General features: G+C 46.6%; 1 protein-coding gene across 1 annotated transcript in view; it reads right to left on the bottom strand.

The window, feature by feature from the left end:
* Positions 1–16,215, bottom strand: part of MXD4 (MAX dimerization protein 4) — a 36,224-nt gene that overhangs the window by 15,238 nt on the left and 4,771 nt on the right. Inside the window, exon 3 of the mRNA XM_084266845.1 lies at positions 10,684–10,713. Within this exon, the coding sequence (XP_084122971.1) occupies positions 10,684–10,713 (30 nt within the window). The remainder of the gene's footprint in view (positions 1–10,683; positions 10,714–16,215) is intronic.

Below are 16,215 nucleotides of genomic sequence, written 5' to 3'. Positions count from 1 at the left end.
CACACGCTCCCACCGAGACCCCAAGAGCGGACTAGGACCCACCACCGTTCCAGTGAGCGCAGCGCTGCTTTGGTCCTGGCTGGAGGGGGGAGCACTGCAAAGCAGAGCTGCACAGCAAACCCAAGCCCAAACCATGGGGCTGCAGCTCTGCAAGAGCTGTGCTTCCAGCCGCCGTGTTCTGGTCAGTAACTTACCCAGGACTGCAGAGCACAGGTTGAAGAGCACTGCATTTATTTAAACAAGCCCCATAACAACAACGGGTTTGCACTGGGCTTACACGCAAGGGGAAACAGGATGATAACTATAATTTTCCACAAATTAACCATTCACCAAAAGGTGGTTGCGGAGGATGCAGTCAGTCTCCCCCACAAGTGGCTCCGGGGACTATAAACGTTCCTCTTACGTGGTGCTTATGCCACAAGGTGCAGCACGGCTCTGCACACACAAACGACATGTTTAGCCACTGACAACACCGCAGAGCAAGTCACTGCCTACAAATCAGCTCATGCCTTGAAACCGGCTTTAATTATCAGACTATTTCCCCACATCAAAATGCTCAGCAAGAACATCGTGTTTCAGGACAGCTGCCAACAGGAAGGATCTTAAAAAAAAAAGGGGGAGGGGGGTTGTGACTGCAATGCTTAGAGAAGCCTAGAGAAGTTGAGCTGTAGCACAGCACTAAGTGAAGAGAGCACGGCAAAGACCTAGCCAGCTTTTCCTGCCCAATTTTGAAACTCCCCATAGACCTAGTTATTTTATACGTATGTGAAATGAGGGGAGAAATGTGTTCAAGATTTATTATTTTTTGCACCACTGTGTGATGATGCCAAATTAAAGGAGAGTCAAGTCAAGCTGAATTATTTTAGCTAAATTAAAACCATGCATTGCCGTCACACACTGAGTGCAGGGCCTTGGGATGGCAGACAGTTGGATTTAAGCAGCCTTTCCCTGCAAGTAAAGCTAAGAGTGTGAGGCATTAACATCTGCCAATACTAGATACCTGTGAGCAGGGCTTTATTGTCTGTCTACTGTACCTCTATATCCAAATGCCAAGTAAATACCAAGTGTCTAATTTAACTACACTGATAAACACTGCAGGGACTCCACATCCCCACGTGCATGAGGCACCAAAGAAACAACAGTGATTCCAACCACAGCCTTAAAACTTTTATCAGAGTTAAGGCAACTATACCTCCACTTCAGCACCTAAACAATCACGTTCTCGTTCTCAGAGTTAGGAAGTTTTAAGCTTTGACTGGGAAAGTAAGTATCAGAATCTTCAGTCTTACTTCTGGTTTCACCACGGCGAGTACCTCCTCAGCACTTGCACCGACCAGAGCTTTGTGGCTATCTTAGAGGGACGAGCGTATGGTGGTGGCTTGAGCATGCACCAGGGAAGTTAACTGGCTTCTGGGGGAACGGATGTGGTTGGTGTCGCTGTCTTTTACCACATATGCGAGATGTCCTCCAAAGAGACAACTGGGGTGCCCTGGGATGACAGCAGGGTGGCTGTTCGAACTAACCAAAGGCTGGTTCAGGCCCCAAGTGAAAACACCAAAGGAAAAGAAGAAGAAATCACTCTAAAGTAATTAAGAATACATGTCTCTGAATGTCTTGCTGTACGTCTCCACCTCCGTCACTGAAACCTTGTAATTAGAGGTGGATAGAAAAGACAGTGAAGTATATATATAAACAAATTCAGGGGAAGGATTAAATCCACTGACTATAATTAAAGATGGTCTTTTCCAAGACTACAATGGGTACTCTTACTTTCATAGGAATTAGAAGCTCAGCAACACTTATATAGTATTTCCCCCCCAAACAGTGGCAAAATCTGGCATCATGGGACAGATATCTGACAGTCCTGCCTTAAAGTTTAGATTTAGCCTGCCACAGCAGAGATAGTGCCTTGTTTATAATTTAATTTCCGTTCTGTTTCCCTTTCCATTGAACAGTACAAAGCTGGTCGTCTCTATGCCAGGCAGGGTGACGCTGAGCAAAATCTTAAAATGATCCATTTTGGGACGATGAAGTATGGAACAGCTTTCAAAACTCCCCCCCTCTCCTTTCCTCCTTCTTTCTTCTCCACAAAACCCAGATTTCTTAAGCACTGTGTCCTGAGCAATGGAGAAGGAGCCAGAAGTTTGGATCCACATGCCACGTGAGTATGTAAAGTCAGGGAGTGGGAACCATGGCACCTGACAGTCTGTTTCAAATACCTGTTAGCACCCACAGCCAGTAACTGCTCCTAGCCAAACACACACAACAAGCTCCCAAATTTCCCTAGCAGAAATTATTTGCTCCACCCATGCTGCTCATTTCAGCAGCCAACGCAACAGCACTTCCCAATCGGGATTAATTCAGCTTTCTTAGGAGAATTACAGGGCTTGCTACCTTTATGTTTTGTAAATACCAACTCATGTGGCATGTAAGACGCAGAGTGTCTGTGCAGCCAGTATTTGCAAACCCTGACAGTACTCTCCAACTTCATTAGGAGCTGCTGAGTTCTGGCAGCAATTACATGCCAGGCAGGGCCCTTCTTCAGCACCCTGTATGTTTGTTTAGTTGCCTAAATTGAAATATCAATGAAAGGAAAGCAGATAAATTTATTAGGCATTAATCCTGAGGTGGGAGTCGGGAGGACAGGACTCACAATTATTTCTCCAACCTTCTACAGACATTTCACTACATTCAGATGTAGTCTCTGACTGTCCCCCGAATCTGCTTTCTTCCTGTAACGTAGAACCTAATACAGGCTCTCTTGATCTAGGGAAAGTAGCCTGTAACCAGAGTTACTACTTTTCAAGTTAGAAGCACTGCAACAGATGACCTCATGTACAGACATCCAAGCCCACACCTCTTCTGTATCAGCTATGCCAATCTCCATGCACTACACAATTAGTTAAGCTAATTTGTGTAGGAAAAAGATGCATAACATAAACTAGAATAAAGAATCATATTAGCCACTTGACATCCCTCAGTAAGTCCTGTCACTCCACTCCAGCCTAGCAGGATGCACACGTACCTCCATATACATGTTTCAGGCTCCATGTCAAAGCACAGCACTCCTCCATGTAGAGGTGCCAAAACAACCCTCTCCTTACAAAGGCAGGTAGGGGCAGGGTAGGGGGACGGGACGAGGAGGGGAGGAGTAGCTTACTCCTTCTTGTGAATCACACAGGACAAGAAAAGTCAGTTTCAACTGGAGCCCATGCAAGGGGTTTTTGTTTGGTTGGTTTTCAGGAAAGGCCCAAATTAAACTGCAGTACAGAAGGAACAGCATTATGCTTTTTCACATTAGGATCTGCTGGCTACACCCTCATTCTCAGTAGTTTCTGGAACCTTAACTGCATCCTCTGTGGCTGCCCAGCCGTGACATGGGGGGTTCAGTTTGCAGGCAGGCACGTACAGTTCCTACTGCAATCTCCTGCGTGGGGCGCAGAATTGGGCCCACAGCCTGCCACATGCTAAACCAGATTAAAAATTAATTAACCTGTGAAGGAATTCTGCCTAGTAAATCTAAGTACAAGTGTCTGATGATAGAGACAACGAGGGGAAGACAGCATCAGCTGTAAAGTACACATTGTTCATCCAGAAAGCGGTGTTTCGAATTTGGGCCCAGGCCACCATATATCCAGTTCTCAAATGGGGTCAGCAGCTGATGGAAAGGGCCGCTGGAAAGAGAGCTAGAGATGCCAATACAGCATCAAGTTAGGTAGATGAAGGGGACAGCTTGAGCAACCCACAGAACATCACTGTCTCCTCCAGCCTAGGCTGATCCCTTAGTGTCTACTCCGACCAGGGACACTGGGTCACGGAAATTTTGTGCTCATTCAATAACTGGGAGAAAATAATGCAGCCTCCTGCAGATTTGGTGTGAATCCTGAGTGCAGAGCCACCCTTGCCCTGAACAGCCAGAGCCACACTGCTGGCTTTCAGGTGCATTTGCCACCCCTTCAAACCATGGCAGGCACCACTTCTGCATACCCAGTTTTCATCTGTGGGCTTCCACACTTGCCTGGTTGGGATTCAGCCAAGGATTCCCATTGTGTTACGTAAGGCTCATTTCAGACTCCAGCTTCTGCCTAAATACTTTAAAAAAAAATAAAATCAAGTTCCAGCCTACTTGCCCAGATGTAGCTAAGCAAGCTTAAAAGGAAAACAGTTGTTTGGGTTTTTTTTTTTCAATACCAAATTCAACAGATCTTTTTCTCCTGCCGTCAGGAGAACAGTCACCACCAGGCACCTCTTCCCCTATTTCCAGGGAATCTGCACCTAGCTGTTGCCTGTACGGTTCTGAAAGTACCTGGAAGTCTGGTGCACTCATCTCCATTTTGTACAAGGCCAGCATACTCCTCGTACCACGGCGGGGAAGAATTGGCCAGGTCAGTCAGCAGATGCTGAGAACATAAACCACCTCACATAGTCCATTAGAGGCCGACACACAATGGACTTATGTTTGGAGAGAGGGATGAACAAATTCAAGTGGAAAAGAAAACACAAGCACTTGGTTTCTCGCCCATCTGCTCTCTGCTGGCTGCTCTGCTGGCCAGGAAGCACACGCGTTTCTGGAGCCCAGACCCAAGACTGCTCTTAGGCCCCACAGTTCAAAGCCAACTTCAGCAGGAAAAAGGACATTACAATTTAGTCAAGACTCAAATAGTCCATTTTTCAACTCATAATAAAAGCTTTGTGCAAAGCAGAAGGATGCGCACCTCTGACACCTGCAATGCAACTTCCCGAGCAGATCCATTTCCAAACTTCATCTGCTTGAATGTGCCCAAACCACATGTCTAGGTGGGAGAACACTTTTCTTGGAAGTGCACAATCACGTTCATGCACTGAAAAGATAGCAGTTCAGTGCACAGGCATTTATTGTAGCCACTGCAGCACACAGTACAGGACAAACCACAGGCCTATAGACACCTGCTGACTGCCTAGAGGTGAGGAAAAGGTGAGGAAAGAATAGCATTTCAGCACAAAGCTTTAAACCTCCTAATTTCTTTAATTCCATGGGTTCACCACACTCAGAAACACAGGACATTTCAGCAAAAGCACTGGATTCAATTTTCAGTTTTGTGGGTCCATTTCTTGCTAAACAAGATCCACAAAAGAACTTATTACAGCAATTTAAGATGGAAATGCCACCATACGTTTTTGCCCCTCTGTTGGAAACCTGAGGTTAAGTGACAGGTAAAAGAGGGTTTGATCTGAGACTCTGCCTTGCACTGCCTGAGGCAACCCCATTCACCTCACCACTACAGCTGGCACCCCCAGAGAGGCAGTGGTAGCTGGGGGGGGGGGCGGAGCTGATGCCTAAACCACAAAGGCAAGCCAGACTCTTAAGACATTACCTTGCTAAAGGAGTGCAAAGATATCTTTACTGCAATTCATTTGAACTGCAAAAACCACTTCACACCAACCAGATGGCTGTAAAAAGTTCCTTACTTGACTAGAAAACCAGAAGAAACAGATATAATACAGAGGTTAAGTTCTGTTAGTAGGATGAGGTGGTTCCCACCACTAATGTAGCATCCACGTTATCTAAGATGGTTTACATATAATCTGGACACATCCTAGAAATGGCAGCAGTTTTTATAGACCCATTGTAACAAGGGTCAGTAAGACCCACCCAGTGCAGCGCTCTCCAGGCAAGAGCGGCCAAAACCAGAGGCTTAGGAGAAACATTCAACTGACAAAGAAGTGAACTGTACCATCCTGTACTGTGAATCAGCACCCTCCCTCAAAGAAGCAATCCCACCTCAGCCGGTGCTGCGGGAAGCAGGGCCCAGCAGCGGCAGCGTGCCACTGGGCTGGGGTAAACCTCTGATGGTGGCTGCAACGGAGCCATTCAACGCCAGGGCTCAGTTATACCTAAGTGCTGCACAACAGTACTGGCTGCAGTGGTTAATCTGTGACTTCGAAAATAAACCCGTAATAAAAATAAACAGTAAGAATTGTTTTGGAATGCTATTATTCCAATGACCTTTCAGTTCTGTTTCAAAACTTCCAAGTTTATCAGCGACTGGCAATGACACGCTTTTTATTAACCCTGCAAAAGCAGTAACATAAAGAACTGCCCCGAGAATTTAAAGGCATCCATCTGTGCACTCCCTCAGCTTATATGTACTTCACACTGCAAGTAACTCCAGTGGGTGAAATGAACGTAGCTGTGCCTCTAGCATCTCCACTTTGTTCATGAATCAGAACTTAATTTCAGAGGCACCTACTTGATTTACCTTATCTAATGTTGTACAGCATAATGCTCCCATCAAACATAGATTTTTCTTCACAACCTACATTGATCATTGATGTATCTCCATCATGCACATGATGATACAACGTAACAACTTTAGTTTGCAAAGATTTTGGGTTTAAGGCCCACACAATGCACTAACTATCCAAAACTCTGACTACATTACCTTCTGCACGCAGCTGACCACTCTCGGCCTCCCCCAGACCAGCACTGTCAACAGTGTATACATTAGGCCCATTTGGGAAGAGGGAAAGATTTGTTTTCTTCTACTAAAAGGTTTTGCAAGTCACTACGTCTCACCTATGCTGGCCTAGCAGGCCCAGAAGTCTGTCCCGCTCGGCTGATTTCGGCTGCCTCCATCGCAGCCTCAGCTCCCTGCAGTACACGCTGCTGAGCCTCGAGCAAGAGAGAACCGCTTCCTGGGACTGAGCTTAATGCTTGCACGCTCCTCCTTCCCCGAGCAGGGCCACAGCTCTCCCATCAGCAAGGCCTGGCTTTCCCCTCTGCAGCTCACCGCCTCAAACCTGCGCCAGGGGCTGTGGGCTGGGACCTGCTGACTCCTCGGAGCAGGAACACACTCGCACCTCAGATGCTGCACAGCCGAGCACTGCTGTGCTTAAGATCACTGGTCCATCCTGCCCAAAGGAATTAATCAGCTCCCTCTTCTAATTATAGTCCCACTGCTTGCCAGGAGCTTTCTGTTTTGTGGAATGCAAGCGGGACGATTTTTCCTGTTGCTGATCTGCCCCTTCCCTCCCTGGCTAAAAAACCCCCCAGCAAAACCCCACAGAGTAGAACACAAACGTTTGAGAGAGGCCAGAGATAACCACCCACCTAGATCGGGCTGTACCATGGACACCTAGCAAAGGCACTCCTTCAGCTCACACAGTGCCAGCTTGGGGACAGCAGGACATGGCTTGCTGATTTCAAGGCATGCTTTTGTCTATTTCCTAATTCTTAAAAGCTGTTCTTTAAAATCATTCTGCCTCACAAGCTATTTTTGAAGGCTTGGCTATAGAAATGGCCTGTGGCAGAGCTCCTCACAGCCAGGCAGGAGTGCAATGACTCTGTCACCGATGGCGCCCTGACGGGTGGGTCCCAGTACCCCTCGTCAGGGCTCCATCTGCTTCCCACAAAAAGGATGGACCACAGCAGGGAGGTGTTGCTTCCTCCCACAGTCCAGCCAAATGGGGAGACAAGTTCACATGTGAATGGCAGAGGGCAGAGGATTCGCTGCCTTCACAGAGCAGCATGAAGATCCCAGTACAAAGTCATGATGGCCAGTGTACCATTTATTATTAGTATATTATTTATTATCACAGAGCTATTTGCTCTGTGAAAGCCGACTGACACAGTGCTCCAGCTGGACACAGTGACAGATATAAACACGAATATACATGTATATACGTCATTAGGAACTAGTTATGTCCAAGTGCTATTCTCAGTGACCTGTCTCTAAATTATTAAACCTCATCTGCCCTTAGGACTGAAGATTTCTTGCCTTCCTACTTTTTGTTTAGGGGGTTTCCTGTTCCATGGCTCTGAGATGTCAACCTCAGTGAAGACCAAAACAGAACTGCCTTTAGAGGGATGAGCCCTTGCAGAGTTTCATTACAATTAACACATACTGAGGTTCTGAGCAGGTTATTCTAGGGAGACCTGAAGCAGAGAAAAAGCGATTTGATGTTAGAATTACTGAAAAAGACTTTACTATAGCTGTACTCTGAAGTCTATGATATAAAGAGGGCTTTTGCCAGTATCATGCCTCTGCTTCCTCAGAGCATCCCCTGAAGAGTGGACAGAAAAAAAGAGCCTGCAGTAGAAAATGCAAATTAAAGTAGTGGTGCCAAACAGCACAGTCCACACAGACAGACCGACCTCTGTCATTCCTGATGACATCAAAATGGGAGATAAAACCTCTTGCGTGCAGCACGTCAAACAGCACCATGTACCAGTGCGAGTCTACTGTGGCTTTCGGGCTAGTGGCAGCTCTGGCCACCCTCATCCAGGATAGAAAGGCCCTGCGAATGAGGAAGCCGTTTCCCTGCCCTCCAGTGCTCCGTCCAGCCCACAGACACCACGTGAGGGACTGGGCAAGGAGGAGGATATGAGCCGTCATCTCCTCTCTTCCTCCCTGGTGGGTCCTGTGAGATAACCAAGTGTGCTTCAACAAGAAGCATCACGGCTGTGGAGAGTCAGAGGCACTGGTCCTGGAAAGGATACACCTCCAAAATCAACAGCAAGTGCTCCACAGTGGGGCTGGGCTGTGCTGGGGGAAGAGGGCAGGCTTTGCTGCAAGGACCAGCTGTCACACTGACACACTGGCTGTGCATCTTCCATTACAGTCTGCAAGATGCTCCATGGATTTTAATGCGACTTTAGTGAAACAGAGTGAAAAACAGTACAGTTGGGATTATCAGCTCAAGCACCCACAGTGCTGGAGAAGGGGAGTGATGAAAAAAATAAATTAGAAGAGATCTTTGCACCAACATAACTGCAGTTGTACACACCTTGTCTGCTTTTGTGAGCACCTGTTTGCACACACAAGGATCTTGTGCTAGTTTGCAGGTTCTCACCAGGAAGAAGAAAATCTGGCTTCGAGTGCAGTGTGAACTGTAAGAGGTTCAGCAAGCAGCAGCTGTTATTAGTTGTATAATCACAAGACATACCTTGCAGTCTACCGATTTTGACCTTGAGATGGCAGAGAAAGAAAAGGTAGCAAGGCAAATACTATATGGTCCAGCTACTACAAAGATACAACACAGAACTGGAAATGAGAATAGAGATTGAACAATTAATAGAACCTTCTTCTGCCCCTGCATCTGCAGCAAGTGCTGCTGTGCCTCATTTACTGTGCTGCTCAACATGTTAAGGCAGAGCAGGGGGAAGAAGAGGCAACTCCATACTCAGGTTATAAAAAGGACTGGAAGAAAAAAAAAAGGTATACACAATTTAGATGATGACAAGTCAGTAGTGATGGAGCAGGGGAAAAGGAAGAAATGGAACAGAGTATCTGGAAAGAGGATGGAAAACAATGAGAGTGAGAAAGATGCACAGTTGGGTCCAAAGGTTATTTTTAATTTCTTTTTTAAAGAAGTGTGACTAAAGGACAGAATTTTATGTAAAGTTTTTTTCCTGAAAACTCTGCTGGCAGCACTTCTGCCAACTGCTTTCACTGCCTCAGCCAGTGCACTGCATGCTGCAGCCCAGGCCTGCCTTTTTGAGCCTGAGCCTTTCCCAGTTCCTCTCATCTCTAGGATGACCACGTGGCTCTTAGGCAGGGCTATACTTTACTCATGTTACAATTAAACTACAGGAAAGCATGTAGGCATGCAAGGGAAGCAGTGGGCTAGCTGCTACGTAACTCTGGCCAGAGAACACCACACTGAAAAAAAACCCAGCGAGTTTGGTCTCCTTGTGCCATCAACCATGTTTCACGTATTTAGAAGCATGCAAATAGGTTTAAGTCATATTCACACACACACACCCTGGCTTGCCTTGGATGCATGAAACCTGGAAGACCATAAGTTACATGAAAAAAGGATAAAAAACTACCCAAGAGAGTATGTCCTGCTGCTGGAGGGTAAGGGAAAGGCAGCGATCCTGCAGCGAGGGTGCCAGGGCGCTGCTCGCAAAGGGAACTGAAAGCCAGTGCTGAGACAGGCACCTACTGCACCCGCAGCTCAGCGTGCACCTTCACAGCAGACTACCCCAGGAGAGCTCCTACAGCTAGAAAGCCCATCTGCAAACAAACTCTGACAAGGTACAGCAGCTGGTAAATATTGCCTCCCAAACTGCACGAACACCAGTTCTTTAAAAATCGGGTCTTTGGGGTCTCATGAATGTCCCTGTTAAGGAACTGCAGTGTTTGCTCAGTGCTGGCTACGCGGAACCAGGGCTGCAGCTCAGCAGTTGCTGGTTTCCAGCTCACACACAGCTCTCTTGACAGGACATGTACCAGCAAGGGAGCAGACAGAGGGGAAAAACTTATCTGTAGGTACTTACAAGCAAGATGAAAATTAACTGCACTTTAGGCATACTTTAAAAACCCACAGAACAACCCTGTGTGACATACTGCTCCCCAAAAATCACCCCCCTTAATCACAAAATACTTTCTCCTTCTAGCATTTAACACCTCTAGCTAACAGTTGCTGCTGATTCTTTATTAGTAACAATATGGTTAGCCAGTTACAGCATTAATCAGTCCAAAGCTAATTATCAGGGGTGTTTCAAAAATAGCATACCAAACAACAGGAAAAAAAGCCACGGAATATTATGCCTATTAGATTTTAGTTGACAAAAAAACCCCAACTTAATAAACTATTCAGTGCAGAATCAAAACAATTTCAACAAAACATTTCTCGGTAAGCATGGCAATTCTAATGTCAGGCATCTATCTTTAACTTTGCTTTTTTCTCAAGACTTACCTGTGTTTTTCTAGTTCATTGTGTGATGACCTATCAAAAAGAGAAAAGAAATATTAGAGGAAAGGACAAATACCAAGATTTAGAATATTTAAAAGCCAACATCTGCATAATTTGCAGAAGATGTCTCTAAAACATGTATTTATACGGATTATGAAACAGCTTTGCTGTTCAATTGGTTCACTTTTACATCCCTTAGATACTTCAAGGTATCAACTTAATTTCCATGAGTAAACCGTGGGTTTAGGGGGGAATTATAATAAATTTGCATGTATTATTGTTCAATAGATTCAGAGACAGAATTGGACACAAAAAACTGAGCAGGTTAGTATTAAAAACAGCCCACAAGATTTTTATCTGTGAAGAAAAAAAAATTATGAGGGGGCAGAAAGTATTAGAAGATCTAAATGGTAACAGGTAAGAGAAAAAGCACCCAAAAAGCCAGCTTTCAAGCCCACGGAGAAGCAGAAAGAAAAAGCAGCAGCTAACCACTGCTGTTGCTGTTGCCATCTTAAGGGCAAAAAAAGACAGGAATCCTCTTAATCCTTCTGAGTCTACAAACAGGAGGGAAAAAAAATTACTAATTTCAGCCCCTGAACTGACCACATCAATTCTCTTCCAATTTACTAGGATTCGAGATTATGTTTTGTCCCCAAGCAATGCCTCAGTTTTACTGCACTGCCATTAGAAGGCAGCCCTCGCTTTTTGGAGCATTTTTTTTGATAAAATGATTCAGCTGGAAATATTAGTTTTATTTATTTATACAGCTCAGATTAAAAACATTCCTAAAATGAAGTTATTGTCACCACTTCAAAATCAGCAACTTCCTGGACCTCTACTTTTGTCCAACTGAAAACATTTCCATGAAGGATCAAAAGACACAGAGGCGGTGGCGCTTTTTACGGCTGGCAGATGACGTCAAAGGGGGTCTCCTACAACGTGCTGTAACCCCTGCCTGCATCCGGGCATGGTGTGTCGCCTGAGATGGCTTTGTGGAGGTGTGAGCACACCGCACATGGAGCGAGCAGAGACATCCCAGGGTGAGGAATTCCTCCCGCACGAACCTGCCCCTGTGGCAAGCCGCTCTGCCTCTCCCCGCACACACGGGATGCTGCGGAGTACCTAGGTGTTACTGAGGACAAAAGCACCTCTCCAGATACAGAGGGGATGGGGGGTGGAAAGAAAGCAAAGCTCATGCAAGGGAGTATGACCACAAGCCATTTATTGCAACCCAGCGCAGCTCCTGGTCCTGCAAGGAATTATTGAGCTGCCCCTCTGCAGGAGGAGAACTCCAATGTGTAGAAGGCTCAGTGCTGATGTCAATCCATTTTCCCTAGAAAGCATGCCCATATTGTTACCAAGACATCAGCTTTGTCAACCATTACTGGGTGCCTGTTTCTGAAGAGCCTGTGAATTCAATTGGTTTTAACTTGCTGCGTCAAGCAAGCTGCAATCAGGTAACGTATGTGTTCCCACTGTGCCATGGAAGTGCTCCTGACCCCCGCAGCAACACTGGCAGTGTCTCACACATACTCTGCGTTGCATTAATAGGTCAAGGTGAGCCGGGTTTGCTGTGATTTACTGCCTTTGCCATCTGACCACAATGAGGGAATGTTGTTTTGGTTTCCTACCCCTACCCACACAGCGCTAGCTCGATCCTCTGCTGCGTGGAAAGTGACACACGTTGTGCCAAAACTGCCAGCGCTTATGGGAAGGCACAGAAAATGGAACTTCAGGAGGAACCATTCTCCCCAGCACTCGCAATGGGCCTGTCAAAGGCAGAGAGACACTGCTCACTCTGGGAGGGAGGGAGGGAATGCAGGCTGGACGAGGCTCAGCCCGATGGCGTGGCCTCTCTGGCATTTCTGGCCATCACACACCAGGCGAACACGATCAGCGTAACGAGCCAGTTCCGACCTCACAACCATCTCCGGTGAGCGTGCACGGTGACCCTGCACCCGCAGAAGAAATGCTGCCCAAGGAATTCAGCCTGCAGAGAGTATTTTGCCTGGTTAAGAGAGGATGCAGTGAGCACCTGAAGTCCTTCTGCATGCAGCACACCTCCCAGGCACTTCTGGCTCACCAAGGGTGACCCTGGTGTTGGCCTGGGATATGTCCTGCCAGGGCGGCTCTGAAGGGCATAGCTGTCTGCCCTGCTTATGCCAACAACCAAACAGAACAGCAACCAATGCTTGCACCTCTCTACAGCAATTTGGGATGCAGAAGCCTAACTGATAGGTGCAAACAGGGCAGCAGCCACACATTTCAAAGGGTGCAGGGAAGCTGACTTATACCTCAGCTATCAGACCATACCTGGGAATCAAAACAGAGACTTCTGACCTTTACCTGACAGCTGCTCCATCTACAGAACAGGTTATTATATACTTATTATAAGCCAAATGGGTTGGGGTTTTTGTTGGGTTTGTTTTTAGAAGAGATGAACCTCTGTAGCATCTCCTTTGCTGTCCATAGCACAGTATATTGCAAGAATATCCATCTCTTTCTGTTCTTCATGCAAGTGAGGAAAAAAAGGTAAGACCTGGCAAACACACAAACCAGTAGCACCAGCACTACCTCTGTTTCAGAACAGTGTTTTTAATTACTTCAATAAAAAATAATTTGTAGGTCAGGATTAAGAAGATATATGGATACATCTTTCTATAAAAGACAGATGTAGCATGACTGTGTTTTTTAGACAAATAGCCTGTGCAGTCCTTCCAAAGTGGCTGCAAGAGAAGGAAAACTTCTGTTGTTTACCTTAAAGTTCCCTATATTGGGTTCTGTATCTCCAGGAAAAACCCGCAGGAGCTGGGGGTAGCAGTGATGAAGGAAAGGTGTCAATAAAAGGTTCAGATAAAATTAAAAGGGAAAACAAAACAATTTAAAAAAAGTCAGCAGCAAAATCACAGATTCAGAGAGAAAAGATCAGCAATGCTGCTGGTGAGACAACCCAAATATCCCTTTAGCAAAGGCCAAGCACTTCACCAGCTATGAAGTAGCACTTAAATTTTCTTGGTGAATAAATCGTCAAAAGCAGCTTTGAAAGAAGGAGGAGAAGATAAATGCAGATGATGTGCCCCATCCAACAGCACACACCCTTGCTCCTCTAATCCAGACTTCTAGGTATTGGATTTGAGCATTTGATTGAGGCAACATTCAGCAGACACACTGAACAATGAAGGAAGGGCGCTGAGATGATGACTGGCACAAAAAGTTAAGTCCCCCCCCCAAAGTTCACTTTCAACCAGCTTAGGGGTAAGGTGGCAGTAACTGCCCCATGCATGCAAGGCTGAGATTTCACTGTCTGCACAGTGTGCCGCCTGTTTCATGACTAAGACACCTTCTCCTACTCCTCCATCCATTCCCCGACCACACAGGGCACCTCGTCGGAAGGAGAGGGGCACAGCTCCTGACAAAGGAGGGGACGTATCGCCTGTGCCGCTTAAATTTCTTCCACAATGCCAACAGCAGCCAGGCCCAGGCTGTGAGTCACCAATATGCTACCAGTTGCCAACCTGTTTTAAAGCACTATGGGGAGCAAAGCAGGCCAGCTAAAGTGCTCAAAACAGTGGCAAGCGCCTTGCCTGCGCCAGGGCTTTCTGGTGCAGGCAGGACAGGCAGGGTGTAGTACAACCCACATACAAGGGACACAACCCTGCATAAGGTTGCACAGCACTTGGAGGACCACACGTGAACTACGTTGCCTGCACTTCACCTTTTGTCCAGGCCAAAAGACTAAGAACAAACAAAGCAAGAAATCTTACAAGGTGCTACACATTAAGTGTCTGCACCCAATTCCCACTCCCAAGTGCTCCGGTGCATAAGATCACGTAGCTTATGGACCTGCAGCCTTGTCTGGTGCATGCTGCACGGTTTTTTGCTGAGAAGATCCTGAGTCTCTTCCAGGGAATTCCCTGTCCACACACATAACCTGCTGTGGGACACACCTGCACACAACAGAGCCCACCATCCAGATCACCAGAGATGAGGAGTGGTGCAACACTAAACCTAAACACAAGCCCTCCTCCTGCCCAATATGCACCGCTCCTGCCTTGTTGGGGGTTTTCCCTGTCTGTTTTAAGCCGGACGCATCGCTTACAGCCTATCGAAGAATCAATCCAGTAGCAGTGACTACTGCATTCTCCTCGTAGCAGAATTTAACCAGCTCTGTAGATTCAGCTGGGATCTGGGAACCAGGCATACTGGCACAGCCACGACGCAGAGCTCCAGCTCCAGGACGTCATTCCAGTTTGAGCTGCCACGTGTTTGCAGCGGTGAGGTCCGAACGCGCTTCTACGACGGTGGCAATTTGTTTTCCTCAATTGCACGAACACTGCAACTCCCAGGCATCGCAGACCTACTTCAGTTCCTCAGGGGTCACAGACCAGTGGCCGAGATCTGTTATACTGGGGTAAAACACTTGAATTTTAAGTACAAGTGCAGCAATTGCTGTCCCTCCGCCGCCAGCGGAGGATCTACCGAATTCAGAAAGCTGGGCAAAAAACAAGGAGCCGTGTCTGCACAGCCTGCTTTGCAGTGGTTTATTCTCAGCCTCTCACCAAAAAAAAAAAACAAAAAAAAAAAGGAAAATAATAAAATAAGGGAAAAATAAAAGAAAACTCAGGCTCTGATCCCTAAGCTGCTTTGTGTGGGCACAGAATAACATCTGCAGAGAGCAAGGGGCTCGCTCTGCGGGCCACAGGTTGACCCTTGCTGTGAGCCAACATTAACAGAGGAATTCTGACATTAAGATCTGTTTTTATTTGAAACACCAAGTGCAGCTTTCGTCTTTTTCTAGATATAACCCTTCCCCAGAACACTGCACAAAGTACAAGTCTATTTATATAACACATGAGCAAAAATATTAATTAATAGATACAGAAGATATATTTATAAACCGCCATTTATTTTGCTCCCCCTCCTTCAATAAACCAGCTCCAGGCCAAACACACTGCACCAACCGACATCCAATTCCCTTCTCTGCAAGTAAATTTAACCGTGACCTCAGTAGACTGGCATCTAACACTAAGATTTTAGTTTTCATTTTACCTTATTCCTGACCCTTTCGTGGCAAAGCAGCTGCCCGAGCTTCCCCGTGCAGTGGCGGACACGCACCTCCCACCCACGGCCAGCTCAGGCCACCCCCATACCCGGTGGGTGCCACTGCAGCCAGGGCACAGCAGAGCCCAGTTACCCGCAGGCTGGCGTGACTTTCTGTCAAAGTGCCTCACCTCCTGAGCAAGCACCTCCAAATTTCAGATGCGCGTGGCATTCCTCCTCCTCCTCCTCGGCACATCGCACGCCTATTACCTATCCATTTCCTTGGGTCAGACAACAGGCTTGGGGGGGAACTTTTGAACATTTACTATTAACATGTCCAAGGCACAACTGCATTGAATCCGCCTGTTTGTTTTACACCTTTAATTCCAGCTAAACATTAACAACAATTACTAGACTGCGTGGCACTGCTTTAGGAACTAGAGCCACTGCTCTGTGGTCAAGTACCCAATATGTATTAAGCAGGACACAAAGATG

This window comes from Gallinula chloropus, assembly GCF_964237585.1.
Source record: "Gallinula chloropus genome assembly, chromosome: 7".
Lineage (NCBI taxonomy): Eukaryota > Metazoa > Chordata > Aves > Gruiformes > Rallidae > Gallinula > Gallinula chloropus.
This window is presented reverse-complemented; position numbering and strand designations above follow the sequence as displayed.